Raw genomic sequence first — 24,520 nt, 5'->3', positions numbered from 1 at the left:
AATCAAAAAAAAATAGATCCACAGACACAAAAATGCACTGAATAAAAGAGGAACAGCAACAACAACAATTAGAATGATCCATAAATAAGCTAAAATTGAGAAAATGTATAACTTTGGCACATTTGACTGCTTTGGCCTGCTTTGGCTTCGGATCGATTTGTTTTGATTTCAAACGTTTTTCGCGCAGTTGTCAAATTAAATTATTGCACTTCACTCGCACACATGAGAATATATAGTACACTGCAAAAAAAGCATATATGTATACATATATTTAAAGGATGAAAGCAGCCGGTCGCAGTTTTTTTGTGTATTTTTATAAACAAAACTCAATCGAAAATGTGTTGAAAGGTTGAAAGTCGTACGCGCATCGTTCCGTCTGTCAGTTCCGATCCGATCCCATCAGATCCGATCGGCTCGCAAAAAAAAAAGAAAAAAAAGTTTAGAAAACTTCAACACCTCTCAGTCACGTTTTGAATTTTTCGTATTTTTATTTCCCATTGGCGATCTTTATGGGCCCCGTGCGTTGACGCGCGTTGAAAATTCTTTTGACACTTTTAAGCGATTAAACAGCAACAACAACAAAAGTAGCTTGATTGACCGATTGATGGATTGATTGCTATAATTTTTGTTGTTGTTGCGAATCGTTGTGACGTTAGAAGTCGCCGACGACAACACACCATCTATAACAATGTATATATACATATATATCTGTATCGATCCGATCTGTTTAAATCGTGCGGGAGACGCACCTCTCCGTTTCCGCGTCCGAACCGTTAGCCGTTTGACTGCAGAATGAGCCGATCAGCGATCGCACCATGGTTGTCTGGCACGCCACTGCCACGCTGCACAATCATATGCTGCCTTGCAACGGCCTCAGAAGATCGACATCGAGAGCCAATCGCTGGCGCGCACAGCATCCAAAATTAGCATTCCCTCGTAGCACATGTGTGTGTGCGTGTGTGTGTGGGTGACAGGGGCGTGTGTAGCGCCATCCACCAATCGCAGCATACACACAGCTCTCCTCAGCATACCCTTTGAGGAATGGCTGCAAGGCATTTGAGGCGACACGCTGCTACCCTACAGCAGCAATCTATAGAAGCTATCCGCAGAAAAATTATAAATAAAATAATATAAAATAAAGTAACCAGACTCTTATGCTATATATCAAGATACAATCTTCCCTCCACAAAGTCCATCAAATAAATCATTGTTGCACAAATACATATATGTATGTGTATACATATATGTATGTTATAGCGCACCGATTTTTATAAAACTTTACAGTATAAGCTGTAAACTACATACTTATGTATGTACCAGTGTTGATTATCATATCGTTTGTACTACTTTTATATTCTCCTAGCGAGTGGGCAGCTGGATTTTATTTTATTTTTATTTTACTTTATTTTCATTTTATTTTATTTTTGTTTTACTTTTATTTGATTTTTATTTTAATTTTATTATAATTTTATTTCAATGTCGACAAACACAAGCTGTCGGCAAACTTTATAATGAAGCCTTAAAAACCTAACAGGAAAAATCGAATCCAAGTGCAGTCGACTCTCGTTAATTCAAATCTCGAGGGACTCTTAAAATATTACGAATCATCGAGTGTTTGAAATATCAAATGGTTCGAAATTTGTGCGAGAAAATAAATAAAACTTCGAATTATTAAGTGTTGATCAATAATTATTTATTAACTGCTATTCTATAACAATGTCAATAGAGTAACAGTAACTGAATGATAACTAAGTAATGTGTGTGTCAAATAACCAATCTAATCAAAGACTCGTGTACAGTTACCGGGTCGGATCTTTAGCGGTGACCGTAAGATGCGCAGAAGTCGATTTTTGGGTCTACTTGGCGGTATGAACAATTATGTCTAATAAAAGCCTCCGCCTATATGGGAATTTTATTTGCCAATCGGCTTCACACACACACAATCGCGATTCACATCCAATTGTTTCACACACCCCCTTCCCCCACCACCCCCTTCACCAATCTTCCTCAGCTACAAAATTTGGCCAATACTGTTCACAGTTTCAAAGCTTATAGTATAAACTAAATACACTTAATTTATACGTAGTTCACTACCTCTATATCAAGTTTCGTGCAAATCGGTCAATCCCGAGACAAGTTATTAATGAACAAATTTTACATCCTGAATTGCGCAACAGTTTCGCTCTTCTTCTTCTTATTCTTGCGTGTGCTTCTGCTATAGCAGCAGCTGCTATGGGCGCAGGGCATTTCACAGTTGCTTAACTGTAACATTCTTGTTTTCTGTTGCGAGTGTATAAGAGAGCTCTAGGGTCTAGACAATTGGAAAAATGAGTGAGTATGGCATACAGCTACATACATATCAAGAGTTTGTTTATAGAATTGGTTTTTGAAGATATTCAGAGGCTGTGTGCACTGTCTGATGCATCTGCTCTTTATCTGCTATCTGTGTATGTGCGTGTGTGTGTGTGTGACCCCGCCCCCGCCAATTCGCTCGATTGAACGCTCGCTCGCGCGTTCTCGCTTGATCTCCCAGCCATTGAGCGCTCGTTGAGGTCGTAGTGTGGGCGTTCTGGCCACTGCCTGCTGCTACTGATGCTGCCGCGGACTTCTGGCTTCTGGCTGCGCTACTGACTCATACTCGCAGTTGGCATTTAATTGGACTGGCTGTGGCCAACAACACATGGCAGCATTGGCGGTGGTTATAAAAAACAAATTGCGCCATAACTTTGCCACTAAATAAGCCGTAAAAAGTCAATGACTACGTTTTTTGAGTCTCTCGCTCTCTGGTTTGCCACATGGGGCGGGCAGGCATCTGAAGATCTTTTTATTTTCCTCTCTAAAATGGCGTCTGCCTGGCCAGGCCGGGCAGGACCGGTCGTTCGATCAAAGCGAAACGCTTGAATTTGAATTTAAATTTGAATTTTTCTTGCCGCCGCCGCCGCTACCGCATGTTGCTTTTATTAGGGGCTTGTTGTTGGTATCTGGTTTTCATCACCCACACGCATTCAATTAACAGTTATGCAGCAGCAGCAGCGCAGCCATTGCTATTGCTTCTTCTGCTTTACCTGCTTGGCAAGCATCTTACCTGATCTCGCCATTACCCTCCTCTCCTCCCACTCGTATATTTTCCCCTCTCAAGTCTGTCTGCCTCTACTCCTCTCCTGCGCTCTCGACTCGTTTCATCTGCTCTCCAAGCCCCACTCGTCTCCCCACCTCTCCACTACTCTCCGATCCCCTTCTCGCCACTAGCGCTATTCCGTTGTTTGGCTGTCATTATAATGTACTCGCATTTGTTTATCGGACAGAAACAGAAAAATTCGTCTAGAATAGTCGTTTCTGCGCTTCTGTTTGGTATTTTGGCTTCTGAAAATTTTTGTTATAAATCTTTGCATCCAGTCGCGCCCAGGATCGGTTGTTCTGTTATTTCTCTTCGGACTGTTTACAATTATTTTGAGTTAATTGGTTTGGTTTTGCGCTGCAATTTGTTTGGTCGACCCGGGCAGCTGGCAGTAAATAATTAATAATTCTTTTCCTCATCTTGTATGCTTCATAATTTCACTTTGTTTACTAATTTCATTTTAAATTGCAAATTTCGTTTCATTTCCTATTCAATTCGATCCCACAAATAGTGTAAACGAAACTGTTCAAAGCCCTAGTATAATAACAACAAATCCATAACCGAAACTGCTTCCATTTTTGAATAAAACCGAATTTCGGCGTAAATTCGGGTATAAGTAGTATGCTAATTCGATTGATCTAGGGGGTGCTTCAAAGAGTCTTTACAACAAAATAAATTATTTTTAACATTTATTTTGTTATTTCTTCAAAAGATATGAATATTTCTTATGGTGGAAAAAAAGTGCGACCTTAATTCTTTTATTTCTGCTTTAACTTTTTTTCAAGAACCGAGTAAGTACTACGGTCTTAGACCTTCTGCCCCACTCGAACACAATACGATCTAATACGAGTATCTTTATAAGGAAGAATATTTTCATATACAAAAATCCAGAGTGAAAAAAGACTGGCATATAGAAGGACATGGGATTCATGACATAATAACATACAGTCTTCCATCCCTCTCATTCTTCAGATTCTTTAGCTAACTTTGTCTGTCTTTCATATCAGAACCAGATTACAGGGGATTCAAAGGAAAAATATCTTTGTTCCCTTTCAGTGGTGTTTATAGAGGATAAGCTAAAGAAAAAGTTATACGGCAATTTCGTTATGGTAGTATGGCCTTAAACAAATAATTTTATTTATCTACGAAAATATGGGGGTTAAATTTTCTCAATTTCCTGTTTCCGAAATGCAACAAAATCATTAAATTTAGTTCCTCAAACATTAGTCGTTAAATCGTGGGGTCTGCATCAGATCGTGTCGAGTGCCTTACTTCTTCTTGCGATTCTTCTTAATCTTCTTATTGTTCATCCTCTTGTTGGGGTTCAACTTTTGCTGTCCCTGGCCTGCTGCACTGCCTGGCAGAGGCTGAGTGGTGCTCGAACCGGCTCCATGATACGATCCTGAGAGGGAGCTCGATTGGGAGCACTTGATGGTTGGAAAACTTGGGTCTGAGACGCAGACGGCACCGAAACCTGGAGGCATAGCTGTCACTCTTGGTAGGGACTGACGAAGACACAAATTTTCGGCGCTGTAACGTTTCAGGTCCTGCAATGCCTTCACTCTACGCTCCATCAGCTTCTTAAAGTCCACTTCGTCCTCGGCGCTTAGTTTCGGTTTCATAGCCTCCGGCATGAGTTTGGTTTCTTTCGATATCTCTACATCAGTCTTAGCTCCTGGCAAATCCACTGCCACCTCCATAGCAGGATCTCCTTCCTTGACATCGCTGGACGGACCGCACTGACACACAGATGAGTGCTGCTCCGCGATCAGATTGCTGATATCCGTCTGTTTGCTTTGCTGTGCGCTGCGGGCGCAGCGCCGGTAGGCGGCCAGAAACTCCAGCTCATCGGACGATATGGAGCTGATGTCCTCCTCGACCGGCTCTTCATCCTCCAAGTCCTCGTTCAGCTTGCCGTTGCTAAGCTGCAGCAAATGCTGCAAGCTGCCAGTGGGCCGACCATCGGGGGAACCATTTAAGAGGTCGCCGCCCTCATTCTCTTCACAAACGGTGTCGCAGCTCGGCTCGTCTTCAGCTTCAGTTTCGGTTTCGCAGTCCTCGTCCAGTTGCTCGCCAGCGCGCTCCTTCTCCTCTAGCTTCTCCAGGTGCAGCTCCTTCTCGCGGTACTGCTTCGGCGACCACACCAGTGGCTGCCAATAGAGTTCCAGCGTGGACAAGCGCTTGATGCCGATGTCCTCCAGGATACTGTCATTGGACAGCATGCGACCCTTGTAGGTCAACCGACTGAAGCCCATTGGCACGCACATCTGCCGTCCGATCCGGGCCTTCAGCTCTCCCACAGTGGCGAACCGCTCCGCCTCATAGATGCTCTTCTTACCGTCACGCGTGAGCACGAAAATCTGCATTTTGTGCATACCCTATCGTAGATAACACCGACGATGAAAAACCACTGAATCTGATCCGAAATGTAGCTCTACTTTTGGGCTATTTCGAAATCCTATTTTTATAAAAACAAAATATATATTAATGTCTCTCTCCCTTACTCACTCCCCTCGTTCTTTGCCTTCCAAGTGAGTTTCGGAAATGTTCTGTTTCGCAACACTTTTTGAATTCGCTTTATTTGAGAACTCGAGCTCAACACATCGTGTGTGTGTGTGCGTGTAGAAATAAAACTGATCCAATAAGCACAGATATCTATGTTCTATGTCCTGCTCGACGAACTAAAACATTTCCATCCACTCAGACAAGATTTTCTAAATTTGGAATAATTGGAATAACTGAGCTGACTTCTGAAATATATGTGTACATAATTATTTTGAAAATGTACTTTATTCGATCGAAAAGAGTTTCTAAATTTATAATAATAAATCCCTTTAAAGAGGTGACTTATAAAACCAATTATATACTCGTATATCAACATTTGTATTTGATTCGATCTGCATCATAAGACATTAAAATTAAAACTTAACTTATAGTATCAAATTGTAAGCAGTAGTTCCTTTCCAAGCGGATGGATTATACTCGGTTCCGGTTTCTATCACTAGCATCCATTCTATTCAAATTTGGTTCCTACATAAAACTACATTTGAGCTCAGAAAAACCGATATCGAGATCGAATTCATTTTTGGAAGATTCTCGTGCATTTTCCGACCACATTTTGGAATATGGCACTTGAAAAAATATTATAAAAAAATGTAATTCCTTGAATACAAAAAGTGGTTGTTTTTGGTTCTAAAGGAGATTAAAATCGAATATATTTAACAAATGATTTTTATATTTTACATATATCGTATAATATCGTGTGTATCGATATTTTCTGTTAAAACCAATCAGTTTCTTTAAATACACAATTTTGGGTTTCAATAGAAGATTCTTGATTGCTAACAGAGTACATTTATTTATCAAAACTATGAGACTATGAGAGAAATTATTATTGGAAAAATTATTTTCAATTATGTTATTGTTTGTTCAAAGATTGGAATATAAAGTTCAATTGAAATGAAGAAAATACTTTACTTGAATATACAAATAATTGAAAAATATATATTTTTTTCAATTGTTGCTTAATTAAAGATCTGTCCTAACAAGATTAAGACTAGGCACAAGAAAAAATAAATTGAAATTAATATTTGGGATTATTCTAATGAATATATTGGCTACTTCGTGAAGGCGTGCTTTCTATAGAAATTTTAAATGGTTTTATATGATTCTACCTTGACTAAAAACCCGCCTTAACGAGCTTAGTTTTGAATTCTAAAAAAAACGAAAAAAATATTATTTAAATATTATTTGCTAAAATATGATGGGGAAAACGCCTCTAGACACTATACTTGTATATGTACGAGTATGTATTAATTTCTAATTATTTTTTTAATATAAGTACATCACTCCACAAAGTCTTTTAATATGTTTTTAATTTATTTTCACAACTCGTTCCCCTCTCATGCAGTTTGCCATCAATGGAAGTTCAATTAAAAACTCGCGCACGCAAAATTGACAGCCGATTTTCGGAGGTGTTGAACAATTTATACACTACATTTGCCCAACTTCCGGTTTCAGGCGTAAGCTGCAAGTGTATGAGTGTGTGTGTCAACTCTGCTGCCGCATAAGAAGTAAGGAGACTCCAGCTCCCTCAAGCGAGCTGCGAGAGCGCGTCTGGATGGAGCAAAGAAAATTTAGTCGCACTTCATAAAATCGTTGTTGTTGTTGTTGTTTCTCCAACTGCAGTATCGCTGCATTTCCCAACTAAATTGTTGCATTTTGTTCAGATCAAAGCAGCAGGCAAAGAAATTGTATTTTTACGACCAACCAACCAATGAGGAAATAGGAAATCTTTGTTGTTTCTTGAGATACGAAAAAAAACGCTGTTAGTGTTTAAGCGGCGCAATACGACTTTTGTATACCCTATCCTGCAACATAAACACCTTTTATTGTACTAATCGTTGCTATGGCAGCTATATAATATAGTCCCCCGGTTTATTTACAACTTATAGCATGAATACTGAGCTTTGTTGTGATATTGTAATAAACAAACACCGATCGTTCCTACACAAGATTTGTAATAACTTGATCTGCACATGGATAAGACACGTCGACAAGCCGAGCTTGGTGTACCTAGCGATTATGGTTCAAAAGTATTCGAAGGTCATACAGTCGAACAGTAAACGGACGAACGAGTTGGCGGACGTTCCCATAGTGTTTCGTCTCGTCATGCTAATCATATAACTGTCTGCTTGCTAAGACAGCTATTTGATATAATCCACCGACTTCGATGGAAATTTACAATACATTCAGGCAGTGTATAAAACTTGTAAATGCCAAAATAAGTTGTGATATTGACATATAACTAAAAAGATTGAGGTTCATACATACAGATAGATCTATTGGCTAACGAATCTTGGCTAAACGAATCTTGTCCTGTCTTGCCAACCACATGCACCTTTGGGTTGCAGGGTATAACAATATAGAACCATCATGAATTCACAGCCATTTAGAATATGTTGCCGTTGTTCACTTAAATATGAATAGAGATAGAATTGTAAGTGCTTCGATTTTGAAGCGAAAATACCATTTTTCAATAGGAAGCCCCCCAAATATTAAAAAAAACAATGCGGGGACATTATTAACAATATCATGAAGGATACAAATTTATTAGTTTTCTTGCACAATTTTATTAAAAAATATTCATTCTATAGCCTAGAGCGATGATGGATAGCTTCGATATATTCTAGTAAAAAAATTATTATTATGTTTAAAATAAAAAAAATGTCTTTTATGTGCTCCTTTCCCCATCAACTCGACTCCTAAAATGCCCGACCGAAGAGCATGCAGGCGAGGAGTAGAGCCATGGATGAAACAATGGAGAAGGCACCATCGCGGGCCAGTGGGATTTGGGTGTCGTTCGCTCTCAGGAAATTGCAGCCAGCACCCTCGCAGAGATAGCAGTTCTCCTCCTTGAGACACAGCTTTTGGGCCTTGGCCGAGGACAGACAGCCACGCTGGAAGGAGCCGTCCACGTTAGTCTTGTTGGTGTTTCGGATGAAGCACTTGTCCCCCAATTGATATAGCGGGCATATTGTGGGTTGGGTGAGGACGTAACGGGCACAGGTGGAGCTGGTCGAGTTTCCAGAGCATTGTAAGCACGAGGGACGGTGGGTGGGGAATACCTGATTGTTGCAGTATTCCGTGAAAGTGCACTTCAGGCACTCCATCTCGTTGGTGCACTTCGCTTGGGTGGCATTATCGAGCTCGTTGAGGCAGCCCCGAATCGTGACGCCATCTAAAGAGAGTAATCCTTTATAGTAATGCGGGAGAGCAAAGCTCTTTGGCCGACTTACTTAGCACTCTCATATAGCAGCCTGTGGTATTTCCGGTACATTCCTTGGCCAGATATTTCGTGGGATCGGTGGCGCAACGTTCGTCCGACGAGGAATTGCATTGCACGCAGGAACCTGACAGCCAAACAAACAATCAATATCTTACAATGTATGTACTATATGTACCATATAGTGTATCGATGTATGTGTGTGTGTGTGTGTGTGTGCCGATATGATAAGATTAATATTCGGGTCGTGCGGATGGTTAGATAAGAAGCTACGAGTTATACGAGAATATTTGTAGAGTGACGTCCTAACAATTTGCTTCTACATTTGTGTACGAAGAACTTATTCTCGAAGTGGACTGATTATTCGTTTATTTAGCAACGGCTTTTTTAACTAAAATATCCCTCATTAATCATTAAGCAACTCCGTTTCGAAAGTTCGCAATACTTGTAGTTAAGTAGTTAAGTAGCATTTGAATTGGCCTTTTGTAAATATTCAGGTTTAATATTTATTTAAGTATCGTATTTCTTTTTTTTTTTTTTTAATTCGGGTGTTGTCGGTGGCTGATTAAAGTTTTATGATCATTTCGATCAGCTTTTTGTGGGGAGTATACTTTTGTATATCTGGCAAATATATATATATATATGTTCCAAATTGTTTTCAATAATCCTAGCAATGTACTACTTGTATATGTACAAATATATGCATTTGTCAACGATTCATAAAATTGCTGATTAAAATCCTATACTTAAGCAGTCAGGCATTTTTAAACAGCTCTAACTTTTTCAGGATTCAATCAAGACAGCGCGTCATAACACTAAGTATATAATAGTATTTATTTGTCATCTAATCATATCTTTATCAGATTGTTGTTGATTCTCAGAAGCTGATAAATTTACAATTTAAAAAATGAAACTAATACAATGCATTGTTAGATTAAATAAGCCATTAATCATAGAAAATGATTAATTGCCACTCGTTACAAAAACTAGCAAAAACTAGTCTGAGTTTCAAAAATGTATTTTCGAAAGCTCTCCATTAAATAGGGTTTGTCGTATGTAGCCCTCATTTTGGATTGAAATCCTGAGTTTGAAGAAACTAATTCTTTAAGAAAATGTCTCTCTGTGCCTCCGTTTTTTTAAGTGAGTTTCTAGAAAAAGGGGAAGTTCTTCTTCTTCAGGAATTCTTTTTTTTGAGTATGCGTCTAAAAAAAATAGTTTCCAAATATTTAACAAATTGATTGCAGAGGTATTTTTTTAAACAACTTTAAAAATGAAGAAATCTGCGGAAATTGTTAAAATAGATGTACTTTATATAACATATATATATATATATATATATATATATATATATATATATATATATATATATATATATATATATATATATATATATTCAAAGCCAAAAAAAAAGCCTCGCTTTCAATTGTTGGATAACGTTTCTAATTTCACAGCTGCTCTAGGAATTATTGGCGGATCGATCACTTGACAAATGGAACGCCATTTCCCATGTACATATGTATCTGCATATGTAATGTTCCGAGAAATTCGCTTCGAATATGAGTAATAGATTCCAAATGTTGAATGTAGGCTGCATGCAATCTTTCGAAATACGAGTACACTCACGATTTTACGAACTCGATAGGCGCACAAAACTATTGCATGTATGTGTAATCGGCCCATTGATAAGATAAAGCCACTGGCCGTAAATTTAGGTAATGCCAAGACCCACAAGAAAACTACAAGTTACATAATGCGGGGCACTGGCTCTCAATAAAAATCAAGTATTAACTTATTATTTTCACTCGCAAAAAAAAGTTCGACGATTATGAAAGGGGGAAACATGTCAAATGGACTTTCTATATACTTGTATTTTCTAAAAAAAAATATTTTACCACAACTGACGTAAGCCACACAGGCCACGGCAAAAACAACCAGCACATATAATACTTTCATTCTGAGTATCTGACTTTAATAAACCGTTGGCTTTTGAGGAACGAACCCGAACTACACACGTTGACGGCTAAACTAAAACTGAAATTGTAAAGCTCGGAAACGAAGTTACCGACTTTAGGGGGCGATAACGAGTGCGACGTCGCTGATTAGGTTCCAGGCAGGTGTATGAATACAAATAGCAGCTATGCGTAATAGTCTGCCGAATGGGGATTATTCATAATGCATGATAAAGGTTTTGTTAGGGACAGACGCTACTTACTATACGTACTCGTATATCTTAAAGCAATCTCTATTTCCTTTTAAAAATATTGATGGTTTGCAAATAACCCCAGCATTTCTCTATATTTCAACTAACAGAAAAGCAGGAAATTATTTCACGAATTCTATAGAGACATATATCTAGTACTAGTGGCCCGCCCCTGATTCGCACCGGTATACGTAACATGTTAGTTTTGAGTTCGCATTTAAGTCACTTGAGTGTTCGCTGGAAAATGTCGTGATCCAGGCGATTCTCCACCGAACTTCCATGCAAACGAAAGGATACGAGCTGTAGTGAATTGTGCAATCGTATTGTTAGCTCTGCGATTTCTCCTTTCCAATCTATCCATTTCACGGGCTGCCTCTCTTTGCTCTTGTGTTTTCCATCAGTTAATTGGTTCGCAATGATCCGTAGCCTAACTGCATTGCGGCTCCGTGGGGAGAGATTAGATCTTCTTGGTCGCGGCATTATTAATAATAATATTCACACATCAAAACAAATCACAGAAAACACTTAATTTTTTATATTACACTTTCGCGGCGTAAATATGTTTGTAATATACTAACTTTAACTGGATTGGCAAAATAATCTGGAACGATTCAGTGAGACCAATCATTTGTTCATTTGTCATGGAAATGACGATTTTTTATGCCAACTTTGGAGCCCGTTTTCCCCTCTTTTGAGCTCAAATTCCAATGTTATTCTGCCAAAAAATCAAAAATCATGAAAATTGGTCCAACTCTTAAATTCTATACTTAATCATAGTTTTCTGCTGCAGATTTGGAATTTACTTTTACAAATTTATTACTTCATTGTAATATGAGTTTAATACAAATTTGTCTGCAGACTATTTGCATGTCTGACCATAGCTATACAAACGATAGTAGCGTAGCTGCCAACTTATATTTCATTTGAAGGGTCAGCAAAACGAACTCGTTTTATTTGATTGATTTGCGTTTGAAGACAACAAATAAACGCTACAAATGAATCGGAGAGTAAGCGACAAAGGTTGCTGTACACACTCAATAGGCTTAGCATTGACACAAACCCAGCGCCACCGCAATGCGTTCCACACAATCGATTTACTTATAAGTAGACTATCGATTATTTAAATAAATACCATTCAATGATCAAATCAACTATCTTTTTAAACAAAAAATTTATCCAACAATGCTGATTTTTTTCACGAATCGGTGCTATGGCCAAATAATTAAATAATAACTTAATCTGCGTATGGATTGAACAAGTCTAGAAACCAAGTATGGTGTCCGTTGCTGTTATGGTTCAAGGGTTCTCAGTGTTCATACGGACGGACACATGGACTGATGGACAGCTCGACATGTCTATAACGATTGAACGCCTCGCCCTCCTTTGACTTTCCAGTACTATACCCTTCAATCTTTCTAAATACTTATTACAATTGAACTCTTTAAAGCCGAGAGTCTTCTTGTTTCGGAATATAGATGTATATATCATGATGTGTAGAAGAACATTTGTAAAATGCAATCAATTTGTCATTTCTAACTATGTATAAAAAAGGATCAAAGTCGAATCCGATCGAATGTCTATTAGTCCGCGTCCGAAAAATGCAATCATAGTACCAAAAACTTTACGAGTTATTTCGATTGTTAAATTGTCTGACCATAATCTGAAGTTTAATCAAAATATATGATAATTGGTAGACCAAAAAGATTATTTCAGTTGATTGGTGGGTTTTATTTCCACTTCCGCTTTGCGTCGTCATCAGGTTTTTCCGAGATTGCAACATAACTTCGCAGCAGTTCCAATACTTTAAGTAGTTTTATGGAGTTACCCGTGCACATTTATATTTAATTTGAGTTGTGCCTTTGGGACACAAATAAATGATAATTATTACAGAAATATATAAATATGTATTTATGTTGATATTGTATAAATATGTAATATCAAAGGATGTCTCAACATGATTTGGCTTTGTGTGTGGAGCCCACAATAACAAAGAACTATTTCTTCCTGGAACTCGAACTGACCGGTTGGTCCTCATTGCTGCCTGCTTGGCGGCGTTTGAGCTCCGCACGTGTATCCTGTACCTGAGCGATGACATTACTCATGCTGGCCTGATATATGCAGTAGTCGTAGACATTCAGACGGGTTTTGTTCTTCTCCATGGCACCGTAAAGGAAGGAATACACAATATTTCCGACGGGTATATAAAACTTGAACCAGTTATGTAGGCGGCCGCTGCAGAAAACAACATTAAAAGGGGCAGTCGAAACACATCGAAAAGTGTGGAACTAAAGTAGCGCGCCTCACGCATAATCACGAAACACTCGCTTTTTTGTCACATTCACAAAATTCACAAAATTTGCAAGAACTTCTTCCGTTTTCACATAGCACGCGATATCGGACAAACGATTTTGGAGAGGAAAACTTTCGATGATGGTCTTTTTTTCGTAACATTGAACAATATCGCTAGGTCGCGAATTCTATTAGAGTTCACGACATTCATGGCCTCTTTTGGCACAACTCTAATTTGGAAAAAATATTTGCTTACTTACACCATTTCCGATTTGTCATGCAGAAAGTTAACAAAGCGCGCCAAGTTCTCCACATCCTTGCGCAGGCTGTCGATGGAAAGTTGTTTGTTAAGCGGATTGTGTCAACAAAAAAAAAAAAAAAAAAAAAACGCATTCAATCACAACTCACTTGGCCTCAGACTCTTGAACGGTGGCACCATCGCGGATTAAACGCACCTCCAGATAGAAGCCATGACTGTACTTATAACGCAAGTATTGCATGCTTCCAATCGCCAGCATCTCGCTGTCCTGAAAGAGCAGAATGAAATCGGCCAATATCTTGCACTCGAGCTCATCGCAGCTGGCAAAGATAATCGTCTTGCCACAGTAGCGTATGTAACGCAATATGTTCCAAATTTCGCGCCTCGTCGTCGACGGCATGCCCCGGGTGGGTTCGTCAAGGACCAGAATTTTATTGTAGGCCACCAGGGCGAGGGCCACGTTGAGTTTGCGACGCTTTTCTGGCGTCAAAACGCCAACCTTGCGATGCATCCAGCCGGTCATGTTGAGCATCAGACAGAGATCGTGCATCTTCTCCCCAATCTTCTGTTCGGGCACTCCCCGTATCATGCACAGCAGACGGATGTGCTCCCGAGGGGTCAGCTCGTTCAGCAAACCACTCTCTTGGGGACAATAGCCGACGTACGCCTGAATTTTGGCCAAATCGTATTTGAAGTCTAGACCACGGACATAGATCTCTCCAAAGGCAAAGCCATCGACACCCACCAGTTGGCGCAACAAGTGGCTTTTGCCCGAATTCCGAGGTCCAAAAATTCCCATGCTCATGTATCTAAAAAGAAGGTGAATTCACACTTTATTGTAAGAGTATAAGCTATCCGAATTATATTATATTATAAAGCTGCAATAGAAACATTTCGTATTAGTACCAAAATCAATTTTGTGCACTACGATACCGTAGCCTAAAACCGCCTTACTATATTCTGAAGTTTCATTGAAATCGATGGAATTTATCATATAGCTGTCTTACAAAGGATGGGTGCCATAAAGTTTAGTTAGGGACGTTAAGAGGGGTCGCTTCCACTCACTTGTTTAGCGCGAACGAGACCGTATTTATTTTGGTGCCCTTCTCCGGTATCTTGGCCTCAACCTGATCGACTAGAAAGACCGATTGCTTGCACTTGCTCATATCGGCCTCGGCGATTTTCATCTTAACATCGGCCACATCGGCATCATCGTAGGGATAGCAGGCGGTGCGCATTTTATGCAGACTGTAGTTAAAATGTGAAGTGGAGAATTTGAAAGACTCGACGACTCACTTACTCCTTGGATGAATGAAACATTTTCTCCTTGCGATGCAATTCGATCCAGAATATCAGAATCAGAGCTGTGAGCGCCGCCAGTATCATGAAGGTAAGGGCGGGCAGTACACCCGGATCGGCCCACTTGAAATATGTATCGACTGTAAGTATTTTCTGTCTATTAAGCAGAGGACAACAGCATCAATTCATTTATCGCTACTCACACTGACAATGTGGCACCACTTCGTTCATATTTTCCGGCGTACAAAACTCCTGAGCCGCACACTTAGCCTTACACAGAGCCTCCTCCATGCACTGTGTGTAGATGTTGCTGATGCCGTCGAGAAGTGAGAAGCCCGGCGACATGGAGGCACCATAGAAAAATATTACATTGCTATTGGCCACATCCCAATAGATAATATACAGCACCAGACCTACAGAATGGCGAGCTATTATTACTAGTTTTCAAAAGTCATTATATTCCAGCCTGTGGCTTCATTTATAGAAATGAGCAGGAGGTACAATGTTCATGGCCCTTTTAAATGCAAATCATTTAAAGATTTTTTACCAGCAGAATCAAAGAAATAAAATAAACTCGTGTTTCCTGGATATTAGGAGAGCCTACACACCGAGTTTGATTAATGTGGACTGAACGCTCTCCGAAATCCAGGCGTTCATCCAGACAGACGGACGGCTCTATCAATTCGTCATGCTGATTAAAAAAATAGTATATACTTTAAGGGGTCGGAGATGCTTCCTTCTGCCTATTACCTACTTTGCAAAAACCTAATATACCCGTTTTACCCTACGGGAAAAACGAATAAATAAGTTATCTACATAAACTACATATTATAAAGAAAACTTAAAATCGGACCAGACGATCGTTGATGTATTCGCTGGCTACATTATCAGTAGGAGATAGTGGTAAATAGTATTAAATACCTATCCACAAATTGTGGTTAAGCGTACCTGTCAGTCCCTGCACCAGCACAGAGGAGAGGAAGGCGCGTACCACTGATGTATTAACATACATGGACAGCAAATAGGTCATTGGCAGTGCGGCGAGACCAAACACAGTCATCAACAGCAAAAGTACTGCAAAGATGAACGTAATATATACATTATTTGTTGTGGATTTAAATAAGAGATTAAACAGATCATACAGAAATTTTCGTAGGCCCCAAAACCGCCAATTCCCGCAAAGGCGACAATCATCACAATGATCACCGAATAGATAAAGAACGTAAACAGATCCCAGAACAGGTTGATGCCCCAATAGATTTCCAAACCGATGCCGGCAATCACTTGCAAAATACGCAGCTGATAGATTTGCTCCTCGACCAGCGGAATGATGAACACAGACACGGCCAGAGGCAGGATACAGCCAATGGCCAGTGGGGCATTAATGTGTGCTATCTCGTTGTCCAGCAGGTTGATTTTCATGGAAAGGGGGGTGGGCATCGGATGGTTTTCCACCAAGTAGACAATATCCGTATTATTCGGATACGAAATCCTGTTAGGAGTGAAAGGTAATGACAGCATTAAAAGCATTCAAAGATTAAAAGCTACTGACCTGAGAATTATGTTGTGCAGGAGATTTAAAGTCATCGGTGCTGAATGGAAAGTATCCTGGGATATATACCCGTTGAGCTTCTGATCACCGCTGGGTTCCACAGCACCTAGACTATTCGCCTTGTGTGCATCCTTTAAGTTGTCCCTGTAGCTGCCCTTTTCGCACACAAACGAGTCCTTCTCGAAGGTGCGCGAAACCGCATTCGATTTTTTAAACGACAGCGTCTTCGTCATCGATCGTATATCAATATAGCCGCAATCGTTCAAATTCGGTATGTTGTCCACCGTCTCCTCGGCTGAGGTAAAACCTATCTTAATGGTATTTGAGCGCACATTCGGCACATCGAGCACGATCGCCAAACGCGCTATAATTACGATCAGTAAGAAACTAGTGAAAATCATAATGATTGGCCACACATTGGGGGCCGTATGTATCATTTTCTTATAGAACATCGCCCGCATTTGTTGTTTGCGCAGCTCCTTCTTGGACACCACCGAATACTTGAAAGTTTGCGCTATTTGAAAAGGTAAAGGCAGTTATAGCGATCGCTCTAAGTTTATTTTGAAACGTCAAAAACTTTTAGGCCCTAACATCTAGGCCCATACGCAGATCAAGTTTATCACAAATCATATATACTTAGTATATGTTTTAGCCAATTTTGTACCCAAAGAGTAGAAGGGTATATTAGTGTGGCGAGAATGTATGTAACATACACAAAATTATAAATATTCTTGATTAGTATGACAAGACAAGTCGATATGGCAATGTCTGTCCGTATCAGAGGGATCTCAGAGACTATAATACCTAGGAACACCAAATTTTGCTCCCAAATGCCTTATGTGACTACGCAGTTTAAGTATATTTCAAAATTTTCTTCCTTTCCCCACTCTCCCTCTATAAAGAATTTTTCATAACTCCCGTTATTCTTGGAATTTTTTTATCGCACCTTTACGGGGTACTGAGAAGTTCAAATAATGTCTTAATATATTCTGAAGAGATTTATCGAAATCGGTAGACTATATCTCATAGAACAATCGCTTTAAAAATAGCTTTTAGTACCAACAACTTTTTTGTTTGGCGCGATTCGCAACCAATTTTTGTGTTCATGTCAGTTTTTAATAACGTTCCACTATATTCTGAAGTCACATAGAAATCCGTGCACTAGCATTATATAGGAGAGATTGGTACAATACAGTTTTTTAAAGCCTAGTATGAGACGGGTGCAGTGTATGCCAGAGTCTAATACTCGTTATCATGGTTGGGAAAGAGTACTCACTGACATCCGGAATGATTTGCTGTTGTAGTCGAAACGAGGTGACTAGTTTCATATAAATGTCGGACATTTCGGAGCCGACAACGCGTACATTCTCGATGCCCAACATCTTGCGATCGTTCTCTAAATGTATGAGCATGCGCTGTAGTCGAGGCCGATTTTCCAAATCAATTTTGTAGGTCAGTGTATCGCCGATCTCATTTTCTGGCTCAATATCCGATATGAAGCTCTGTAGAAAATCTGTAATCGGCTGATCGGGCACATGGGGTTTCTTGATTAGAACCAGCTCAATGGTGCTGCTAAATTTAGCGCGCAAAAAAAAGGGTGTTCCACTGGCCTCCAGGACTCCCATGCTTAAAATGGCAATGCGATCGGCAATGCGTTCAGCCTCATCCACACTGTGGGTGGCCACAACAATGGCGCGTTCCTCCTTCTCGTTCATTACGATCGTCCAGAAGGCCTGAGCCTCGCGACCCGTCAAACGCGTTGCCGGCTCTTCGAGCAGCAGCACTTTTGTTTCACCAGCCAGGGCGCAACAGAGGGAGACCAAACGACGTACCCCGTATTTAAGATCGCCAATCGGCGTCGATCGGCTTTCGATGTGCGGATCCAAATAGTCCATCCACTTGCGCACCTCAATGTCGAAACGATCCGCCGATTTGGGACTCAACTTAACCCGCACAAAATACTCAATAATCTGCTCGACGGTGAGAAACGGTGGGAGGCCATTCTCCTTGCAGCGGAAGTCCACCAAATTACGTTTACCACCCATGTGGCTGTGCAGGTCCTCGCCCATGAGAAAAACACTGCCACGTATCGGAAACTTGAGGCCAGCCATCACCCTCAGCAATGTAATCTTTCCGGAGCCAATGTGTCCGAGCAGAACCAGCACCTCACCCTTATAGATGCGCAACGATACGTTCTTCAATATCTTGCGCTCTGATTCGCGATGTGTGGTGCTAACGTGACGAAGTCGCATCATCTCCTGACTGCCCACATCTCCAAACTCAAAATTATGCCAACTGGGCGTGCGCCCAAAATGCAGATAATGTGAATCGATCTCTCGCTCTTTGCGCGGCTTGTTGGACAACACCCGGCGACTAAGCAGGCGTCCCGGCGAACGCCACTGAATTATTATCAACAGCACCAAATAAATTAAAACGCTCGCGAGCACGGATATGTAAAGTATGAGATAGTCAGAGGTTCGCAACTCTTCGGGTACCTCCATCACACGGTGAAAGAGATGCATACTGAATTCTAGTTGATTGTTAAAGAACCACAGCAGTATGAAGATTACATAGAAACCGCGAATATCCCAATAGCGCTGTAGGATGATCCCAAAAACGGCATAATTGAAGACCCAAATCACAATCGAAAAGAGCACAGCGTTTACAGGTGATGGAAACAATTTGGCAAACACCATCGCAGTCAGAATGAGGCCGATGGTGAAAAATGGTATAAAAATTATCATAAGTCCAAGTGCCTTTAAAGAAAGCCCAGCTTCCATGCACCAAAATATCTTGGAAATAAATCAAGTTAAGCTGATTGATAAATACAAAAAGAATTTGCAGAAACCACTCACGAATATAAATAAAATAATGACTAGTCCCAGCAACAAGAGACGCAGAAATAGAACCAGAAATATAGCCAGCCACTGTTTACAGAATGTGTAACCATATTGCCACTGGTGCACCATTGTGTTGTCCTCCAGCTGCCTGGCAATGTTCTGCAGTTAAAGAGAATAACATTATTAGTTAGATTGAGATGCGTTGAGTTGCTTTTTCTTTAGTTTTCGGTAGACTTCTCCTAAATACTAATTATAGTCCATACTCTCTCTAAACGTTTAATTAAACTAAAACAACGGAAAACTGTATAATAGTTGTAGATTCTCTACAAATAAATATTTTTCGATAGAATCCACCCATCTTAAAATTGGCCACTTTCTTTCATCTTCAATATCCCATAATCAAAAGCTTAAATTCAATTTCACAGGATAACTTTTAAGCGTCTGTAGAGACTCCACCCAGCTGAAATTGTTGACACACTTTCTTTTATCATCCACCTTCAATACCACACACTTACTTAAAAGGAAATTGAATTTTCTTTTTGAGGGAAACGTAAAGCATTCCCAAATTCTACTCACCTGTACGATATTCAAAAAGGGCAGCAGGTATAAGAAGTTGATCAAAAATTCCGGCATGCTAGATACCCCAACTTGTGAGCAGGTATCTTCGGTGGCCTTTAGACGTACATTATGGACCTCAACATGTGGCTCAGGATACGATGTGGGGAAATCGGTAATTATTTTGTGAAACCATTGCACAAAGATCTGATGTTGTAGCTGTAGGAATCCCTCTCGTATATAAATGTCCTGATTCACATTATCATCTTTGGCATTGTCGCGCTTGGGATTTACAACTCCCGTACAGCGCGTGACCCACAGACGGTCTTCGGTCAGAAACGAACTGATTGTACGAAACTCACTTGGAAACCGTATGGCGACCGAAAGGGTTTTGGGTGCCTTTTCACCGTTTTCTATATCATAGAAAACGATGCCGGCCAGAGTGGTCCGTTCATCAAATTGATTTTGGAGGGCCTCGGCATTATCGAATCCAATGGTGTCATTTAATTGAAGCTTTGTGGCCACTGCTTCGACCACTTCTTTCACAAATGGAGTCTTTGGTGAGTAGGCTAAATAAAATTTAGTTTTCTCGCGCTTCGAGTCGACAAGGCTCCTAATTTGAAACGGTCATTTTAAAGATTTTATTAGCCTGTTGATTTCTTGAACTTACGTTAATATATTAATGTCCCCCAAACTGTGGGAGACGATGCCCATGTCGCTGGAGAGCTCATTGCGAGCATAAAGCATACGTTTTGAATGTGTTATCGGATTTACTAATATTACAATCAGCATTATAATTATGATGATAGACTCGAATAAGATGCGGCGCCAGAGAGATATCTCCATTTTCCAATTGCGCTTAAACAGCACTCCGAACTCTGCAGGCATTTTGACGTGATATTGTGTTCGAACTGAAGCACCCACTCAGCATAAAGTGTTTTTTTGTGTACAATAAGAAAAAACAATGTTAAAACAGCCGGCTAGACATTTGTATAGTTTCGAAAAGAAACTCCATGTTAATAGTGTTTATAAAATAGAGGCCGCCTTTAATATACAAACATTCTGTATGTGTGTAAATAAATAAGTGGCGCCTTTACAGGTCCCTTGGAAAAATTGTATCATTTGGCGCATTGTAACCAACAAGTATGAATTAGAAAATGCCAACCTACAGAAGTGTAACATTGCAGTACCATTTTTACAAAACGGTCACACGTATTTATTTAAACTATTCATTTCAAAATTATACTTATTTCAGTGCTTCTTGAATTTCCGCAACGAACAAAAATGGGCGCTCGACCAGTGTTGTCCCTTCGATAGTTTTTCGATATAATATCTGTCGCCGGGTAGCTTACCATCGCAAGCGAATTCAAGAATGCCGAGTCATAAGCATAAGTAAAAAGCAATAGTGAGGGAGAAACAAAGTTGTACGTATTTTCAAGCAAATAACTTAATTGCCATTTTCGAAAAGCTATTAACTAGGAACAGGCCACAAGATGACTGTGACCAACAGGGTGAGTGGTTAGCTTGACAATAAAACATGAATAGCTGAAAATAAGTCCATACGTATGTACATATACATATGTATGTATGCACACTTTGCAGATGGAGATTGAGACAGCCTACCAAAAGGGCGAAGGCTTTCGATCGTATTACATTCAAAAGATTGAGGAGCTGCAGCTGATTGTGGCCGAAAAAAGTCAAAACTTACGACGCCTGCAGGCGCAGCGTAACGAACTAAATGCTAAGGGTAAGACCCATACGCGCATATGTACGTATAGATGTTTGTTAATTAACAAAAAATGCACTTTCAGTTCGCATGTTGCGCGAAGAGCTGCAGTTGCTGCAGGAGCAGGGCAGCTATGTTGGCGAAGTAGTCAAACCCATGGATAAGAAGAAGGTATTGGTTAAGGTACACCCCGAAGGAAAATTTGTTGTCGACCTGGACAAGAATATTGACATTAATGATGTGACTCCCAACTGCCGCGTCGCTCTACGCAATGAAAGCTACACTTTGCATAAGATCCTGCCCAACAAAGTCGATCCATTGGTCTCACTTATGATGGTCGAGAAAGTGCCGGATTCGACATATGAAATGGTCGGTGGTCTGGACAAACAAATCAAGGAAATCAAAGAGGTCATCGAATTGCCTGTTAAACATCCGGAGCTCTTCGATGCTCTGGGCATTGCCCAGCCGAAAGGTGTGCTGCTGTATGGTCCTCCCGGAACGGGCAAAACTCTATTGGCGCGTGCCGTCGCTCATCACACCGAATGCACATTCATCCGTGTGTCCGGCTCCGAATTGGTGCAGAAGTTCATTGGCGAAGGGTCACGTATGGTGCGTGAGCTGTTTGTAATGGCTCGTGAGCACGCACCGTCTATTATATTCATGGATGAAATCGACTCTATTGGCTCGTCACGAATTGAGTCCGGATCCGGTGGCGATTCCGAGGTGCAGCGCACCATGTTGGAGTTGCTAAATCAGCTCGATGGCTTTGAGGCCACTAAAAATATCAAAGTGATTATGGCCACAAATCGTATTGATATTCTTGATCCAGCTTTGTTGCGTCCCGGTCGCATTGATCGCAAAATCGAGTTCCCACCACCAAACGAGGAAGCTCGTCTCGACATCCTGAAGATTCATTCGCGCAAAATGAACTTAACGCGTGGCATTAATTTACGCAAAATCGCCGAACTGATGCCTGGCGCATCAGGTGCCGAGGTAAAAGGCGTCTGCACCGAAGCGGGAATGTATGCATTACGCGAGCGTCGCGTCCATGTCACCCAGGAAGACTTCGAGATGGCTGTGGCAAAGGTGATGCAGAAAGACTCGGAGAAGAACATGTCGATTAAGAAACTCTGGAAGTAAGGCACTCTACCTATCTGCCTTGCAGTTGATAATTACTATAACCATTACACTTATATTTTATATTTGCATAAGTTCTGTGAAAATAAAAGCTGAGCATGCCTCATAAGTCGCTGTAGATTTTTGAAATGAATGCAGACTGAGTTTGTCGAATAAGACATTTTAATTTACACCAAACAAAAGCACATAGTATGCAAGTATTAAACGAAAGATTTAGATAAACCAAAGAGTAACTGTAAAGAGTATATCGTACACTAAGTAGAACGGAGCTTGTTGGTGGCCTGTTGCTGCTGGCGCTCCCCCTGCAGCATTCTGCGTATTTCCTCATCATCAGCAACATCGATGCACGTCTGCTCATCGACATCACGCAATTCCATGTCCGCTTCCAGGGAGAGCAACAAACGTACAGCCTCTACATGCCCACAACTGGCTGCATAATGTAATGGTGTCTGCTGCTCGGCATCCCGTTGATTGACACTGACGCCTCGCGCCACCAAATACTCAATGATGGAAATGGCATTGCGATCGGTGGCCCAATGGATTAGACCCATGCCTTGCTCATCGAGTGCTACCAGATCTGACGGCTGCAGTACCTCCTGTAGACGCACCAAATTGTTATCCTTGACATGATCGAAAGCGGTCTTTTCGTGATCCGCCTTCTGATCCTCTAAGGGCTTCGACTCAATGGAATGCACCACCCAGCTGCCAAGACCAAGCTCACCACCGATTCCCTTGATTTTGTTGCTGTTGTTGTTGCCGCTGCTGCCGCCGTTAAACTCGGCCCTCCAATTGGGCTGCAGCTTTTGCAATTTATCGACATAGGCACGTTGCGCCTCCTCATTGGTCATGTCACCCAATTCATGCCAAGCTCCCCATTTACTGCGGGCCCTCATCTGTAACAGTGGTGGACGGGGGGCCCGACAAGGACCCTCCAAAGCCTGTTTGTAAAAGGCATAGAACTGCAACAAATCGGTTGAAGAAAACACTTGCGTTTTGCGTGTCACATGAGCAACGGCCATTGCAAAGTGGTCCTCGAACTCCTCGTACTCGCCGGCCAAGCTTCCTAAATCTGCATCACTGTCTGACATTGTTGTATATGGATTTGTATGTATATATGTAAATATATATATATATATATGTATGTATGTATATGTTTACTTGTCTTGCTTACGTGTGTGTTGTGTATGAATGACTGATTGACTAACTGATTGCCTTAATAATAAACTACAGACTAAACGTTCCAAATGCTATATTTGATGTATTACGTCCGGCGCCTACGATTTTTGTATATTCAAGTAGTTACCCTCCAGTATGTGTTTTTGCTCGTTTTCAATCTTCTCGAGCGCGCCGATACCGTTGAAGCTTACAAATCCGTACCCTTTGGAGCAGCCAGTCTTTTTGTCAAATATAACATTGGCTGACACAACACGTCCGAACTCTTTGAAATAGCCCCGCAATTCCTGATGCCCCACCGTCCAAGGCAAGTTGCCCACGAATATGCGGTGAACTGTTTTTCCGACTTTTGCTACTGCGGTGGCGGCCATGTGGACGAAAATTGTATTATGCACTGTCACACACGTTCTCACTGGCTGAAATTTGAATGATATGCCGAAAGATTGACATTATGTGTTAATATGAAAAGTTTTGTCATAATAAATGCGTCTCCCACCTGCTATTTGTTGCGTAAATAAGTATCTGATTCCAATTTTGCCATGAAACTAACCTCAACTAACTCTGAAAAGTGTGCACACATCTACGAT

At 40.7% G+C, this 24,520-nt stretch overlaps 6 protein-coding genes across 7 annotated transcripts; 1 reads left to right on the top strand and 5 right to left on the bottom strand.

Moving 5' to 3' along the window:
- Positions 1-4,217: 4,217 nt before the first annotated feature.
- On the bottom strand, positions 4,218-5,738 carry LOC115633278. The gene is made up of 2 exons (XM_030530689.1): positions 5,623-5,738; positions 4,218-5,563 (listed from the first exon to the last, which is right to left on the bottom strand). The coding sequence occupies exon 2, from the start codon at positions 5,491-5,493 to the stop codon at positions 4,387-4,389; it is 1,107 nt and encodes a 368-aa protein (XP_030386549.1). The 5' UTR covers positions 5,494-5,563; positions 5,623-5,738; the 3' UTR covers positions 4,218-4,386.
- A 2,492-nt stretch (positions 5,739-8,230) lies between these two features.
- Positions 8,231-10,923, bottom strand: LOC115633279. The gene is made up of 3 exons (XM_030530690.1): positions 10,796-10,923; positions 8,917-9,030; positions 8,231-8,858 (listed from the first exon to the last, which is right to left on the bottom strand). The coding sequence occupies exons 1-3, from the start codon at positions 10,854-10,856 to the stop codon at positions 8,383-8,385; spliced, it is 651 nt and encodes a 216-aa protein (XP_030386550.1). The 5' UTR covers positions 10,857-10,923; the 3' UTR covers positions 8,231-8,382.
- A 1,988-nt stretch (positions 10,924-12,911) lies between these two features.
- Positions 12,912-20,808, bottom strand: LOC115633428 (ATP-binding cassette sub-family A member 3). The gene is made up of 13 exons (XM_030530888.1): positions 20,568-20,808; positions 19,919-20,510; positions 19,358-19,501; positions 17,779-19,294; positions 16,503-17,016; positions 16,093-16,442; positions 15,899-16,024; positions 15,154-15,363; positions 14,952-15,090; positions 14,717-14,899; positions 13,801-14,460; positions 13,653-13,718; positions 12,912-13,335 (listed from the first exon to the last, which is right to left on the bottom strand). The coding sequence occupies exons 1-13, from the start codon at positions 20,783-20,785 to the stop codon at positions 13,098-13,100; spliced, it is 4,956 nt and encodes a 1,651-aa protein (XP_030386748.1). The 5' UTR covers positions 20,786-20,808; the 3' UTR covers positions 12,912-13,097.
- A 445-nt stretch (positions 20,809-21,253) lies between these two features.
- On the top strand, positions 21,254-22,893 carry LOC115633429 (26S proteasome regulatory subunit 8). Its single transcript, XM_030530889.1, has 3 exons — positions 21,254-21,408; positions 21,500-21,644; positions 21,709-22,893. The coding sequence occupies exons 1-3, from the start codon at positions 21,391-21,393 to the stop codon at positions 22,761-22,763; spliced, it is 1,218 nt and encodes a 405-aa protein (XP_030386749.1). The 5' UTR covers positions 21,254-21,390; the 3' UTR covers positions 22,764-22,893.
- An 11-nt stretch (positions 22,894-22,904) lies between these two features.
- LOC115633430 (acyl-CoA-binding domain-containing protein 6) lies at positions 22,905-24,055 on the bottom strand. 2 transcript variants are annotated; one of them, XM_030530891.1, is made up of 2 exons: positions 23,932-24,055; positions 22,905-23,841 (listed from the first exon to the last, which is right to left on the bottom strand). In XM_030530891.1, the coding sequence occupies exon 2, from the start codon at positions 23,777-23,779 to the stop codon at positions 23,015-23,017; it is 765 nt and encodes a 254-aa protein (XP_030386751.1). In that variant the 5' UTR covers positions 23,780-23,841; positions 23,932-24,055; the 3' UTR covers positions 22,905-23,014. The 2 variants fall into 2 exon arrangements, with proteins under 2 accessions (XP_030386751.1, XP_030386750.1); XM_030530890.1 differs by having other exon boundaries at positions 22,905-23,986.
- On the bottom strand, positions 23,790-24,507 carry LOC115633432 (SRA stem-loop-interacting RNA-binding protein, mitochondrial). Its single transcript, XM_030530892.1, has 3 exons — positions 24,430-24,507; positions 23,932-24,349; positions 23,790-23,837 (listed from the first exon to the last, which is right to left on the bottom strand). The coding sequence occupies exon 2, from the start codon at positions 24,302-24,304 to the stop codon at positions 24,035-24,037; it is 270 nt and encodes an 89-aa protein (XP_030386752.1). The 5' UTR covers positions 24,305-24,349; positions 24,430-24,507; the 3' UTR covers positions 23,790-23,837; positions 23,932-24,034.
- Between the last annotated feature and the right edge of the window lie 13 nt (positions 24,508-24,520).

This window comes from Scaptodrosophila lebanonensis, unplaced genomic scaffold (assembly GCF_003285725.1).
Source record: "Scaptodrosophila lebanonensis strain 11010-0011.00,11010-0021.00 unplaced genomic scaffold, SlebRS2 tig00001418-arrow-arrow-pilon, whole genome shotgun sequence".
Lineage (NCBI taxonomy): Eukaryota > Metazoa > Arthropoda > Insecta > Diptera > Drosophilidae > Scaptodrosophila > Scaptodrosophila lebanonensis.
Note: the sequence above shows the minus strand (reverse complement) of the source record. Positions and strands in the feature narration are given on the sequence as shown.